Genomic DNA, 14,010 nt, shown 5'->3' with positions numbered 1-14,010 from the left:
CTCAATACCATGAGCCTTTATTTATTTAAGGTTAATGTTTAGCTAAAACTCAAGGATTGGATGCTAAATTTTCACTTGAAAAACTATAATTCCATGAATTTATTTATTTTTACATGTAAATAAATAAATAACTAAACTATATAAAATATAAATATTTAAGATAAACCAATATAAAATTAAAAATAAAAATAAATAATAAAATCATTTCACTTTGTTTAAAAAAATAAAAAAATGAAAAAATCCGTTTACACCAGCTTGATATTTTTTTTTACTAAAGATAATTAAATTATTTTACCGCATCCATTATGATAATAAAACCGGTTTATCCTAATGTATTTAGAAGTGAGTAACGAGTCAAGTGAAAAAAATAGTTTATCCTTAATGGCAAAGTTAATAGTTTTTTGTTTAAAAGATAAAATAATAATTTAATTTCATGTTGATCCACGGTAAACTTTGTTTATAAAGAAACTCAAAGGTTGATGTTTTTTATTTTATTTTATTAATTTTAAATAGTTACCACTCCAACCACTACCATTGATATTCTATCAAGACCATAAGCTGACCGAGTATCTGAGCCAAATCAAAAAATGATTCTCACAGACAATCTATCGAGTACTTGGTAGACCAGCTATCCAGCATTGATCCAGGGGAATAAGGCACACCAACATCAGCAAAAACAACCGAATCTGGAATACAAGTATTGCATACACAGAAACATAATCATAGATTACTAGTACATGACCATGGAATCTAATTTATCACATAGAGTAATTAAGCCGAATTTCATGGTAATTAATAATATTAGTGAGGAATTGCCAGTAGAGCTTGTGACTGCTTTTCGTAGCGGAAACCACCAGCCTTAGAGTCATCTGCCGACCAAACGAAAATCCCATGGAGTCGGTTCTGACTCTTAAGCTTACTGCAGGCTGTGAAGAAGCCATTTGCTGGAGATAACCCTCCGCTTCCATCACTGATAAAGCTCACCAATACTTTACCACCATTATAATTAGAACTCTGCGTGTTGAAGTAATTCAGAAACTGGGCCACCGATGTCCCCTTATCATATGCATAAAATTGGAAGTTGACATAGTCTATCTGATGCCCATATTTCCTCCACAAGGCCAAGTAGTGGCTCTGAACTTGATCATCATCAAAAGGAGCTATAGAGGCAAACGAGATGACTCCATTTCTCTTAAGGGCTGTAATGAGTTGTCCTATACACTCTGTAAATGTATCAGGATCAGCTTGGAAGTGCTCGTAATCAATATCAATCCCATCCAAGTTATACTGCTGAATGATCCGTGTGAGTGAAGAAACAGCATTAGAAACCCAAGAATCAACAGAGGAAGGATTAAAGTAAGCATAGCCATTCGCTACACTATCCCCCCCAAGGCTCAAGGCAACTTTGACATTGGAATGTTGGTTCTTGATAGAAGAAACCTGGGAAGGGCTTAGATTATCGGTGTCCCAAAAGATGTTGAATTTTCCATTGGTGGGGGAGGGAGAGCTGGAGGTGTCATAGTCAATGGCAAAAGAGAGGATGAAATGGAATTCAACATTAGGGTTTACAGGGACATCGGTGAATCTGACATTATTGAACTCGGCCCCTATGTATTCACGGAAGAGGTCTGATTTTGTAGGGGCTGCTTGGATCGATGTTTGAGAGGGGAAGATAGCTTGAAGAATAAGAAGGGTGATGAACAACATTGAAAACTCCATTTCTTGTAGCTGTTCAGGATTCAAGAGGTTGTGTTTTCTTGGGTGCTAACCTTGTCTATATATACCGTGTCAGTGCGGAAATACTGGGCATGAATTGAGCAAAGCTAAAAGTATCAAAATATTATATGTGGATTGCCGTGGATGCAATTTTCAGACTGAAGAGTATTTCTTCTTGACTGATGCACGTATTAGTGGAAAGACCGCTATTTTGTTACCATCTTATATATATATATATATATATATATATATATATATATATATATATATATATATATATATAAAGAGCAAGTTGATTTGTTTTACTATATATATATATATATAAAGAGCAAGTTGGTTTGTTTTACTAGGAAGACGGTTGCGACTTGCGACTACTCCACTGCTAGTGTTTGGTTTGATAGAACATTTCTTTGTTTCCCTTCATATATATATATATAAAGAGCAAGTTGATTTGTTTTACTAGGAAGACTGTTGCGACTACTCTACTGCTAGTGTTTGATAGAATATTTCTTTGTTTCATATTTTAATGTCGCCGTAGACACCTCTACTTTTTCTATGCTAAAGCCTTGGAATAATGGTGGTTTTTATAGATATAAACAAACATTCCAAACATGGTAAAATCATAAAAAATTTGCAATCTATGAAATCCTAGATTTGTTTATTGTTAAGAAGTTTATTACAAACCAATTTAAAAGTATAAATTTTAAAAACTTGTCCAAACAAAAAAAAAATAACAAAAAAAGTATCAAACGAACTCGACAACCAACCCAAGTCAACAAATCAAACACATGACCTGAGACATGAAATTAGAATGATTCTATAAATAGAAAAACGAAAAAAAACCCGCAAAAGAAATATTAAAAAAATAACACTTTAAACAAAAATGAAAGTCGACTCGGTCTAATTCTTCAAATCTATTACTCGAACCATGAGACCGGGGTGATCCCATTAAAGACAAACCTAAAAAAACAAAGAAGTAAGATTTTTAATCAAACAAATTTTAAGGGATGAAATCAATAAAACAAATCAATAAAAAAAACAATGCAAAACAAAAAAAAATAGCAATTAAAAGAATTAACACTAAATTCGACATAAAAATCAAATGAAATTAAATGTTTATGGGTGAAATTATAAAAAAAAGCAAATCCATTAAGATAATGATTAAAAAATAGTAATTAAAAGAATTAGGAACAAATTTGACATAAAAATTAAATGAAAATAAATGTCTAGGAGTGCAATTGAAAAAAAACAAAACAAAACAAAACAACAAAGAAAATAATTCAAAACAAAACAAATAGCAATTAAAAGAATGAAGACCAAATTTGAAAACAAATTAAAAAAATCTAACAACCACGAATGAAATCGAAAATAAAATCCAATTAGAAATAATTAAAATCTAATTAGGAATAATCAATGTAAATAAAACAATTGCAAATAAGAGAAGAGGGATTGAATCAAAAGAAAAAAAATAAATTGAAGGGTTGATGTGGTTTTTTTTTATGGCTAGCACAAAATTCAAGGAAAAAAAAGAAGCAAAAGAAATAAAGAAAAGTAAAGTAATTTTAGACCGGACCACGTTAAATCACCACACACATGCCACCGAGAGAGGAAAGAGATGCCGGGATGAATCAAATAATGCGACAAAATCACAATTACAATCACCAGAATTAGTCGCACGCGTCGCTAGAAGGTAGCGGAGCGGCAAACAAGTGTGAGACACATGTCAATAGCTTTTTATTTTTTTTATTTGTACATAACCGAAAATGTTTTTATGTTTAAACAATAATAACAAACAAATCATTATAAAATTACAACTAAACCCCTGAAGTCTAGGTTGAAAAATTTAAATGGTAAATGTAATGTAGTAATTCTACTATTTTATCAAATATAAAAAATACAAAAACTCTACTACGAAGAAGGTATTGAATTGTTTTATTTAAGGGTTACATTATAAATTTTATTGTACATTAAAAATACAATTACCAAAATAACCCTATACAATCCTTAAAAATATTTATATCATGATAAAAATATTACATTATTTCTGAAGTAAAAACAAAAGATAAAATGATAAAGAGGTAATGTTATAATTACAATATTGTAATGAATAATAATGTGTTTTGGGATACAATAATATCTTCACGGGAATTGATTTTTTTGGATAATTAAGGCTCTGGAGGGAGAAACTAAATTAAATACAAACCAGGAAAAAAAGTATCAAATATGAGGTAAGTTTATATAGAAGTCTTGAAATTACTAGAAAATTTCCTAAATTTAGATTTATATTTACACCTTCATCATCTTTCGATTAAAGCTGTTTATGTTAATTACAAGGGGTAGTTAGGTAATTTCGATGATAGTTTTGCTGGAAATAAAATGACGAAGTTAACAGAGAGAGAAGAGCGATCCCAGGAATGACAAGAAGACAATGAAAGATGTATTAATTACAAGGGGTAGTTAGGTGTTGATTGCAACAATGATTATCTCTATTTTTTATATTAGACTTGCTCATGGGTCAGGTCGATCCGGGCTTAAGGAAGGCCTGATTGACTTTTATCAGGCCCAATTCAGACCATTCAGGCTTCTAGCTAGGCCCGGGACTGGCCCAACTGGGTGCAGGCTTTCGGGACCCTTAAAAAATAACGAATGAACAATTTTTAAAATCTCTTAGCATAAAAAAAACATTACATGATGAAATGATATATTTTTTCTTATCTTAACAAAATAAACAATTAGAAGGGTAAAAAAATATTATTTTTAATTCCATAATAAAACGTCAATAACCCGTAAACAATATTAATTTAATTCCATATTGAAATGACAAGAACTCATAAACAGTATTTTTTTAATATTAAATAATATCTGAATAATAAATATTCATATAGATATTCTGAAGTATATCTAAATTTTTTATTAAATAAATAATGAATATCGCATGCATATAATAAAACCCTACCTGTAAGTATCAATTGTCATCTTTATTAATAACACCACAGTGAGAAAGAAAAGGCAGGGTTAATGGGTTTTCTTTTAATTATGATTACTTGCATGACCTATGTAAAGTTAGGCGAGCTATATTAAAAATTTAATAAGTCACTTAATAAAAAAAGATTGGGTAATATTTCGGAGAGATATAGGTTAATTAGTTAAGTTTTGAGTTTGTCTTTTTAGAAGTTATTAATTAAAATATTATAAATTTCAGAACTATTGATAATTTATATAACTGTTGATTTTAGAATCTTAAAGAAATAGTCGAGATGTACGTAAATTAACTTAAATATTTATGATTAAAAAAAAAAGTTTGAGCTAATTTATCTAACTCTATCAAATCTCAAAATCCTCAAATTTGTTATTAAAAAAAATTCAACATTTTAACCATTAATGACCCTCTTAGTAACCAGAAACTATTAACCCATAATTTAAGCGTTTAGCGCTTAATCAGTAACCTCCATATTCCCGGGCTCCACTATATATAAGACTCTCCCTTAACCTTTTCATCTATTTCAGTTTGTTGTTTTTTTTAAAAAGAAGAACAAATAAAAAATCAAATTTGTCCCGCCAAAATGAAAGAGTACCAAACGCCATTAAAAGAACTCTCGCGATCATCATCCTCTTCCGCTCGCAAATTCAAAGAGTCTCAATTGAAGAAGCCACAAAAGGTTAATTAATCAAGTCATTGAACTCCAAACCCTAAGTTTACTCTCTATATTTCCGAATCTCTTTTTGAAAGTCTCTTACTTGTGTAGATCGCGAAGAAAAGCTTGAGCGGTGTGTTTTCTTCGGCCGCCGAAGTTGTTTCGCCGGAAATCAACAGCGAATTGAGTGATTTCTCTCTAGTTTCAGACATCTCTGATGCTTATCACTGTGGCCAAACAGCACAAGTAAATTTCTCTTCATTTCATTGAAATTCCTTATTTTCGATTTTATTTCGATTTTTCTCTTACGCAAAACTGATTTAGGTATATTACTTCAATTTTTATCTTTTGAACTCGCTGCGATCGTAATCACAGATTACTATTTTTCTAATTTATGCTGATTTCCTGTTACATAATCCTTAAATGTCTTCTAATAATTTGTTTTCATTTTGATTATTTTTTGTTAAGAAAAAATCACAGTTGAAATGATTAAAAATCCTTTAAATGTTGTCATCTAGCTATTTTATTTGTATTTTGATTTCTGTTTGTCTGGATAAATTCTTTTCCTCGGTTCAGATCTCCGTGTCGCCTTTAAATCCGGCTCCTTGGGCTTCGACAGACACATTATCTGTCTCTGATCTTACTCCAACTTCAGAAATCAGCACCATCACAGACGGACCAGGTTCCGTCGAGAAATATGGACTAGGCAAACTATGCGGTTCAAAGATCGGTCCAGTGGAGGGGTTGGAGGCAGATGTTGCGGTGAAGCTTCTAAAAGAAGCGAGAGTTGAGGTTTCGAATTCTGATGTTCGGTCAAAGAAGGTTCTAGATGCATTGACGAAGGCTGTTATGGATGAGTATTATACACTGCCTGAAGAGAAAGACTGGATGACTGACCTTGTTTCCATGAAATGGCGCATTGTGTGCTTGTGTTTCTTGATCTGGAGCTTTGTGGTGTCCACGATATTGTTCTTGTTTGGTTCGGGATTGGGTGGCTCTGCTGGCGGACCACTGCCCACTTGAATGATTGCATGGAAAGGGTATGATTCGTGTTTAGTTTCTTTTTTCCAGGTTTAGTTCTGTTCATATACGATATGCCATTGCATTCTTTGGATTGGCTTTCTAGTTGTTCTAGAGTGGGATCAGCTAAGTTGGAAATTGGAACTGATCTGTAGTGTATAGTTTTGCTGTGAATGGCGTTGTCTGTGTGAGTGTTTTTTGGTTCAGATCTATGGCACAAGTTATTTCTTTGACGCCGAAATAGGGTGTTATGAGATACGTGCTAATTGATACTCTAGTGATAATATACAATTCATTATCGGATTGGTTACAAGATTTCTATGTTGCTATTATCCAATGTGCACAGAATGGGGCTCGATCGACATCTAAAGGTTGCTCATAAAGATTTCTATGTTCCATATAATGTTGAATCTGCACCGTTCATGCATCTCTTGTATGTCTGTATGAGCACGTTGATAAAACTAGTTGTACTTAATTTCTTTCTCTTCCATGATCGTTGTTGTGCAGTTATCATTTGCTATAGAATATGGTAAATGGAGGCACGCCACCGTTTAAATTTGCCCCCTTCTCATTGTAAATGCTCTTGTCCAGGTAAACGTGTTTGGGTGCAATTCTGTCTGCAAAACTTTGATCTGCTGTTATCTAGATGTTTCATTCTCTTAAGATTTTTGCTGCCAATTAGGGTTTTTGTGTGTGAAATTAAGTATTGTTGACCCTTTGATCCATCTCTTATACAACTATACACTTGAATCCGCGAAGAACCATTCTAATTCCCATAAGACACCACCTTTTACTCGGATTCCATAGAAGGAAAGAAAAGAGTAATTAATCGCAAGCCTTACGTGCATCGACGCTACCTTAGTCCAATCTGTATCCTTTTAGTTTACAAGCAGTATAAATAAATAAAGAGACTCACGACAGATCAGCTTCAACAAAAGATTTTATCGATAGGGTTTGCTTAGCATCACATAGCTCCAGCCTTTATGTCGTCCGCTAGATGTTATGTCTTCAGCCTGGACAGAAAGGAGGTCCTCGTGAACAACACCGACGACAATCGGCCGTCAGTGGTAAGAGTACAGTTTTTTCTTAACAAAATGATCTACCGTTACATGGTTGCCCCTGGTGCACCCGGTAATCAGCTCGTGCATCATTTGTTATCCGCCTCCTACCTTTCCTCCTGATATTGCTAGTTCCTTTTCTTGAGAGATGTTGGATTAGGAAGCATGGTGATGTCCCATGATATTCGCAGACATAGATCATGACAGTTTATGGATTTCTTAACTTGTATAGTGAGTGATCAAGTTTCAGTTGAAAAATCCAGTTTACCTTTCTAGTGTCGATTGTTTCAAGGTTGGTTGCTCTGCGGGAATTTCCTCGCCAACAACTGCAGGGGCCTCGCTTTATCCCGCAAAGAAAGAAGGGGAAATCCTATTTTTAAATTGCTTTGGAGCTTAAAAGTAGGAATTGATGGATCCGACATGGAAGTTCATTCAATATGTTGTAGCAGATGCAGTTGACCAGTTAAGGTCACTCAATACCATCAACATGGTAACACTGCAACAGAGCACTATCCAGGGTGCAGCTTGAGAGAAAAACAGTTTGTAGAAAATTGAGCCAATGCTGTGCGAAAAGAAATCGTTGCTAAAACATATTTGCCACTTTTCATTAATGATCTTCATCTCTACAATATTCATTGTCTCACTATAACAAACCCAAAACGCAATCTGTACAATAGCTGTACACAAACCATGTAAACTAACAATTAGCTTTGAAGTTCATTTTGATGTATGCACATGCTTGAAGTCACTTATGGTCCCACGGAAATGGAGTCCTTTAAGCAACAATTTGTTCTGCCGTTTTTGCAATGTCTGCAAACCATAAGCATATTATGAATGGGATTTGATGAGTCCAAAATTTTGGAAACCTGGGCATTTGAAAAAGCTCCCAAAGAGGAAACTTCTTGGTTTCTGCTGGGGAAATTTCGGAGACATACTTAAAATTCCCTTTCATCTGTATCACGGGCTGTCCCATTTGCTGCCGGATCAAATAGATAGTTTTGGGTTGAACAGGGTTGCCAGACACATCTGTGACAATAAAATTATGTTTTGCCTTCCCATTCTTTGTCGAAATTTCTGCCCTTTTGGGGCATAAACCGTTCTCACGAAGTATCCTTGTAATATCTGAGATAAGTCCAAAATGATCATCTGTGAACAGCTCAAGATGTAGTCCCTGCAAGAGGGCGAGCAACCTGAGAAGATGTGCTATATGGACTGGGAAAATATAAATCTCCAAAAGAGGTGCAGCTATACCTCTGTTGCTCGCCTTTCAATGGCTGCCTGAATACACTCCATGACACGTTGTCGCTCTGCTTCTGAGCTCACAGGGAGTCCATCGACATGTCTGATATAGTATTCCTGCAATCATATAAACTGTCTTCAGCATTTTGTACAAATGAAAAAAAGCCGCTTCTTAGGTCATAATTAGGGAATCCACTGAAAGGGATCATGTCTTTAAATACCTGATAAGCTTCATCGCTGCTAGTATTGACTGTTCCATGGAACACCAGATATTGCATGTCTGTTAGAGTGCACACGGTGTCAAACAATAGCTTTGGCCGGTCGATGGACCTCGCTGTAACAACAGTGTAGTCTCTATCGGGACAGTCAGATACTGTTACGGATGGCCTCACGCTATTGTCATCCTCGCTGAGAGGCCTTTCAAAATCCCTGGCAGCAAACATCATCTGGTGCAACCTTCTCCCTATATGTATTTCCCCAGGAGAAGAAATGGACACTGTTGGCGTCCTATAATCGCCTAGACCTTTCAGGACATTATAAAGAAGTTCCTTTATCAGGGAAAGCTGCCTCGGGTCTTCAATTGCAGTTCCAGTTGACTGGTCTGTAACGTGTATGACTGCTGCTGCTCTTGCATTGTGTGCCCAAATCTCCGCATTGACGACATTGCAACTCAGGTCAGTCAGCACTGCACATACTTCTGACAGCAAACCAGGCCGGTCAGTGCCGGTCAGTTCAACTAAAGTATGCTCTTTAGAAAGAAGCATCTTCCCCATTGATTTAACCATATATGCATCAGTCTCAAGAGCCTGTAAAAGCAAGCAAAACAGTTACAAAAAAAGATTTTCATATGACAGAGAGAATAAGCGAGAAACTATATACCTTCTCTATGCAATTGAGGATGCCTTCATCTCTAATTTTGTTTCCACCATCATCAGTCACATGAAACACTGAAAATCGAACTCAACAGTCAAATTGAAGGAAGAAAGAGGGTATCATTTATTTGAGAAGAGTTTTCATCATCAGTCACATGAAACACTGAAAATCGAACTCAACAGTCAAATTGAAGGAAGAAAGAGGGTATCATTTATTTGAGAAGAGTTTTCATCATCAGTCACATGAAACACTGAAAATCGAACTCAACAGTCAAATTGAAGGAAGAAAGAGGGTATCATTTATTTGAGAAGAGTTTTCAATTAACTGTACCATTCATGAACCACGCTCCATCAGAAGACATGTACGCTTTTGTTATTACAAGGTTTAGGTCTGCGAGAGCTTGAACAACTTCAAGTAGAGTACCTTGCCTGTAGACAGTATCCACCTAAACAAAGAAAAATAGAAATAGAAATTAAGACAAATAGATAAGAAACAAGTGGATAACAAAAAACATGAAAGAAATCCTAGATGGATAAACATTCTTGCATTATTGAAAGTTCAAGGTAATTTACCTGAATGACTGTGGCATGCTCACAAACATCATTTTCAATCACAACTCTGCAACCACATAGTAAGCTAGGGTCATGTAATAAAAAAACACTGTACTCTCTCCTACCAATGAACAGACGGGAGAGAAATGAAATACCTTGGAGAGTTCATTCTCCTTACAAGCTTTGCATATGCATCATCATCACCATCACGGTCATCCATTTCTGGGTTTCTTTGATCTTTATTAGGAATTGAATAAGAAACCACCAAAACTCTCACGGTGCCTAATAAATCCCCAGTGAGAAACACAGTGGAGTGCTGAGGCCATATACAGACGGAAACCCGAAAGAATACTCCATTTATAGACAGAAGAAACCCGAAAGAATACTAACGACAAGCACAGTGGTTGGTTACGTGAAAAAAACAGTTAAGGTTGCCATCTATAAAACGAGGGAGAGAAGAAATTTCTTGGATTCCTAGGAGTTGTCTTTTTCTTGGATTCAATTGCCCTCTCATTGATGGACTTTAGGATGTAGCACGTGGCCTGGCATTCTTGAAATGTTGTCTCGCGCGTGACAGCTTTGAGAGGTTAAAGTTGATTTATTGTCCATTGAAATAATAAGTAGGAAAGTTCTTACGGTACGTACACATTTGACAATTCTTGGTAAGAAAAAAAAAAGACAATATATTTGATCAGTTTTCCATTTGCTTTGTAATAAATTCTGATCCAATATTCGGCGATGGCCAATGGCAAGGGCCTGTAGCAAATCTGGAACTCCAAGAATATCCAACAAATATCCAATTTTTTTTTTTTTATAAAAAATGATCATTTCTAAACGGCCACACTTGACAGGAGAGTGTTTTCAGACAGTGGATAAGGATAAGAAATTCGAGGTACGAAGAAGACCGAGCACCGGAAGCAAAGATGAAACAAAGACATGTTGAATTGACTGAGCACATATCTTTGATCTGTGTAAAGATAAAGCTGCGATGACAAGTGGAGTGATAGAGAAACAATGAACGTGGCAACGTTCAGTACGAGTTTATTTAAAAGTGTAATTTCAGTTATTTATTAAAATGTTTTTAATTTAAAAATATATTAAAATAATATTTTTTATTTTTTAAAATTTATTTTTAATATCAATGCATTAAAATAATATAAAAATAACAAAAAAATATATTAATTTGAAGTAAAAAAAAAAGATAAACAAATTTTCAAATTAAAATGTTTCATTTCTTTTTATTTTATTAGAAATCCACGGTACATAATAATTAGGGTGTGTTTAGTGAAACATTATTATTATTTTTTAATGAAAAACTAAAAATTCATCATCCATTTTTCTAAAAATCAAAATCTATCTTTTCACGAGAAAATAAATTAAAACTGCAACTGTTTTCTCATACAAATCAAGAACATAATTTATAATAATCATTTTAATATCATATATATTTTATTTTTAATAATCTAACTATAAAATCTTAATTTTATTTCATTCACACTAAGAATTATTTTATATTGTTAACTCCAAAACAAGAAAATCCTTAAATTGTATTTTATGATAAAAAATTAAATTTATAACACTAAATAAATATGAAAAATATAAAAAATAAATTTAATTATTTTCAGCATTAAAAAATGCATGTATATAAAAGAAAATCTTTTTTAATTGTTCATGTGTTTTTTTTTATTCGAAAAACAATAAGAAATTCGTAAAGAAGCTCTAATTAAAGTATATATTTTCAAACTCAAAATAAATTCAGAAAACTGAAAATTATTTTTTAGAATTTTAAAATAGATAAATATTGTATTTAAAGAAGAATTTATTTTTTTCTTAAAAAAAAACTTGAGATATTCGTTAGATTTGATGAAAGGTATGTCTCCGTAACAAGCCATCTACTTTCTTTCTTTTATTCAAGAGGGTCAATCTCAGAATATTTTTGGAAGCATGTGGATGAATCAACCTTCTTCTAGAATTGCACGTTAATCAACTTTATTAGTTTTCTCTTGATTTTTCAGGTGATTGAGATAGTGTTAGATATTATTTTTTAAAGGTTTTTTTTAAATATATTAAAATAATATTTTATTAACCTAAAATCAAGCATGATTAAAAGAAAAAAAAATGTTAATACACAAGCATTTGATCCCCTGTTAACCTAAAATCAAACACAATCTAATTTGAGTGGCAAGAAATCTGGGGCAACATCTGACCTCAAAAACGTGATTTCTTAAAAGCAATGGAGTTAATTGCAGAAACAGAGAAGACTATGGTGAGACTTCAAGATGCAGGCCTCCACTTTGGACTGCAACATTCACAATGGAGTTGATGCTTAGCAAACCGTGAGAGCTAAAATACCATCTACCAAATTGGGAAGTTGTCTAGCTGTCAGGAGTACATTTTCTTAGTTAAGAGTCGGCCATTAAGAGGGACGCTAGAGTTGGTTGAATGCTTAAATCTGAAGGCCTTAATGAGTACAGAGGGAACTGTCTTGATATCCTTCTTCTAATCAAGAGTTGAATTTGACATGGGTGATTTGTAGTGGAAGTTGACTGTTTAAATCCTTAGACAGTATTATGTGCAGGTTGGATATGGTTTTTATTGCTCGTTTTGCATGCCTTTTTGACAATCTCTCTCGAGATTGAAAAAGAGTTCGATATCATCCACAGGGTGACTCCACTTTACCAGCAACTAAGAATTGATGCAAAAAGTGATTGAGCACAGTTTTCTATTACATTTTGCCTCGGGCCATTGCTAACTTCCCTGCCTTGCTAGAGTGAGCTGTAAGTTATTTTTGCACAGATTTCTCAGCTTGCTTCTAAATCTTAGCCGAGAAGTTTGTTTCCATATGTCCTCATCTCAGCAGGAGCCGAGTAAGTGTCAAAGACCGGCAACCTAATGAAATGAATTCCAGATTCACAACCATGTCTCGCACAGCTGGAATGTTGCTCTAGTTTCCAAAATGATTAATTAGAAGGATTTATTCAGGTTGTAGTGGGGTCATTATTGGAGCTCTGATGGATTTTAGGGGCTGGTTGCCAAGCCACCAGCCTTCACACCAGAAAACAGGACATAGCAGTACAAATTTACAAGATTACTGACCTTATAATATTAACGATTGCTAGTGATAATGCTCAAGAAGAGCACTGCTTTTCAGATTAATTTAAGGGAAGAGGGACAACTTACAAACTCTTATTAGCTAGAAGAATAAAGTAAGATTACACAATCTTGCATAGCTTGTATCTATTAATAATTTAGGTAGGTGGGCGAGGCAACAACTTCACCTTTTAAGTTTGATATTCGGAACTGGCTTTTGTGTGTGGATAATTTCACCCTAGGCAAATGCAGAATTTCCCCTGAGACCCAGTTGTGCAGGTTGCACTGAGGAACTTTTCCTGCAAGGCTTTTTTGCAGTCGGCAATGCACTGTGAAAGCGTGCATGGGTTGAGTTGGATGCTAAATGCACACTCCACAGATTTTGGACCCAAAACCAAGAACCCTAGCACCACAAGGACCACAAAAACTGAGGCCAACTTCACTCTGCCTTCCATTTGAGAACTTGCCTGAATTTCCTCTCACTATTTGTCTACGCTACTCTTGTGGCTAGGTTACTGAATTTTGCTGTCTTGAAAAGGACAAACACACCCACAAGTTCATTTATAGCGAGAAATCCAGTCTAGAATGATTCCCCATTAACATGAAGAGCATTTAATAAATCATTGAGACCGCAACAATCCTGAAGATATACCTTTAAAATTGAAGTGATTGATCATGCTATTACAATTTAGTGTTGTGTGCTGACTTCTGCATCCACCAAATTTTAGCGGTATTGGAGATGAGCACACCGTCCAAATATGCAAGAGTTTCTTCCACGTGTTGATGATCAATTTGAGCTTCATTCACCAATCACTGCCCAACATTTCA

The 14,010-nt window shown here is 34.4% G+C and overlaps 3 protein-coding genes across 3 annotated transcripts; 1 reads left to right on the top strand and 2 right to left on the bottom strand.

Annotated features, from left to right (window-relative positions):
- Positions 1–571: 571 nt before the first annotated feature.
- On the bottom strand, positions 572–1,918 carry LOC133678295 (chitinase 2-like). The gene has a single exon (XM_062100578.1). It carries the CDS (start codon positions 1,717–1,719, stop codon positions 802–804), a length of 918 nt encoding a protein of 305 aa, XP_061956562.1. The 5' UTR covers positions 1,720–1,918; the 3' UTR covers positions 572–801.
- A 3,326-nt stretch (positions 1,919–5,244) lies between these two features.
- On the top strand, positions 5,245–6,684 carry LOC133677806 (uncharacterized). Its single transcript, XM_062099930.1, has 3 exons — positions 5,245–5,375; positions 5,463–5,597; positions 5,928–6,684. The coding sequence occupies exons 1-3, from the start codon at positions 5,280–5,282 to the stop codon at positions 6,372–6,374; spliced, it is 678 nt and encodes a 225-aa protein (XP_061955914.1). The 5' UTR covers positions 5,245–5,279; the 3' UTR covers positions 6,375–6,684.
- A 1,325-nt stretch (positions 6,685–8,009) lies between these two features.
- Positions 8,010–10,671, bottom strand: LOC133678184 (ACT domain-containing protein ACR6-like). The gene is made up of 7 exons (XM_062100416.1): positions 10,248–10,671; positions 10,114–10,159; positions 9,872–9,986; positions 9,548–9,615; positions 8,890–9,474; positions 8,681–8,785; positions 8,010–8,600 (listed from the first exon to the last, which is right to left on the bottom strand). The coding sequence occupies exons 1-7, from the start codon at positions 10,310–10,312 to the stop codon at positions 8,205–8,207; spliced, it is 1,380 nt and encodes a 459-aa protein (XP_061956400.1). The 5' UTR covers positions 10,313–10,671; the 3' UTR covers positions 8,010–8,204.
- Between the last annotated feature and the right edge of the window lie 3,339 nt (positions 10,672–14,010).

The sequence above is a fragment of the Populus nigra genome, chromosome 18 (assembly GCF_951802175.1).
Source record: "Populus nigra chromosome 18, ddPopNigr1.1, whole genome shotgun sequence".
NCBI classification, from domain to species: Eukaryota; Viridiplantae; Streptophyta; class Magnoliopsida; order Malpighiales; family Salicaceae; genus Populus; species Populus nigra.
This window is presented reverse-complemented; position numbering and strand designations above follow the sequence as displayed.

Excerpts from the sequence above, each read along its gene's own strand:
- LOC133678295 (XM_062100578.1), bottom strand. The coding sequence starts at position 1,719 with ATGGAGTTTTCAATGTTGTTCATCACCCTTCTTATTCTTCAAGCTATC.
- LOC133678184 (XM_062100416.1), bottom strand. The coding sequence starts at position 10,312 with ATGGATGACCGTGATGGTGATGATGATGCATATGCAAAGCTTGTAAGG. Across the intron at positions 9,987-10,113 it reads AGCATGCCACAGTCATTCAG|GTGGATACTGTCTACAGGCA; the intron begins GTAAATTACCTT and ends TTCTTTGTTTAG. Across the intron at positions 8,601-8,680 it reads TTGAAAGGCGAGCAACAGAG|GGACTACATCTTGAGCTGTT; the intron begins GTATAGCTGCAC and ends GCCCTCTTGCAG.
- LOC133677806 (XM_062099930.1), top strand. The coding sequence starts at position 5,280 with ATGAAAGAGTACCAAACGCCATTAAAAGAACTCTCGCGATCATCATCC. Across the intron at positions 5,376-5,462 it reads AATTGAAGAAGCCACAAAAG|ATCGCGAAGAAAAGCTTGAG; the intron begins GTTAATTAATCA and ends TTACTTGTGTAG. Across the intron at positions 5,598-5,927 it reads ACTGTGGCCAAACAGCACAA|ATCTCCGTGTCGCCTTTAAA; the intron begins GTAAATTTCTCT and ends TCCTCGGTTCAG.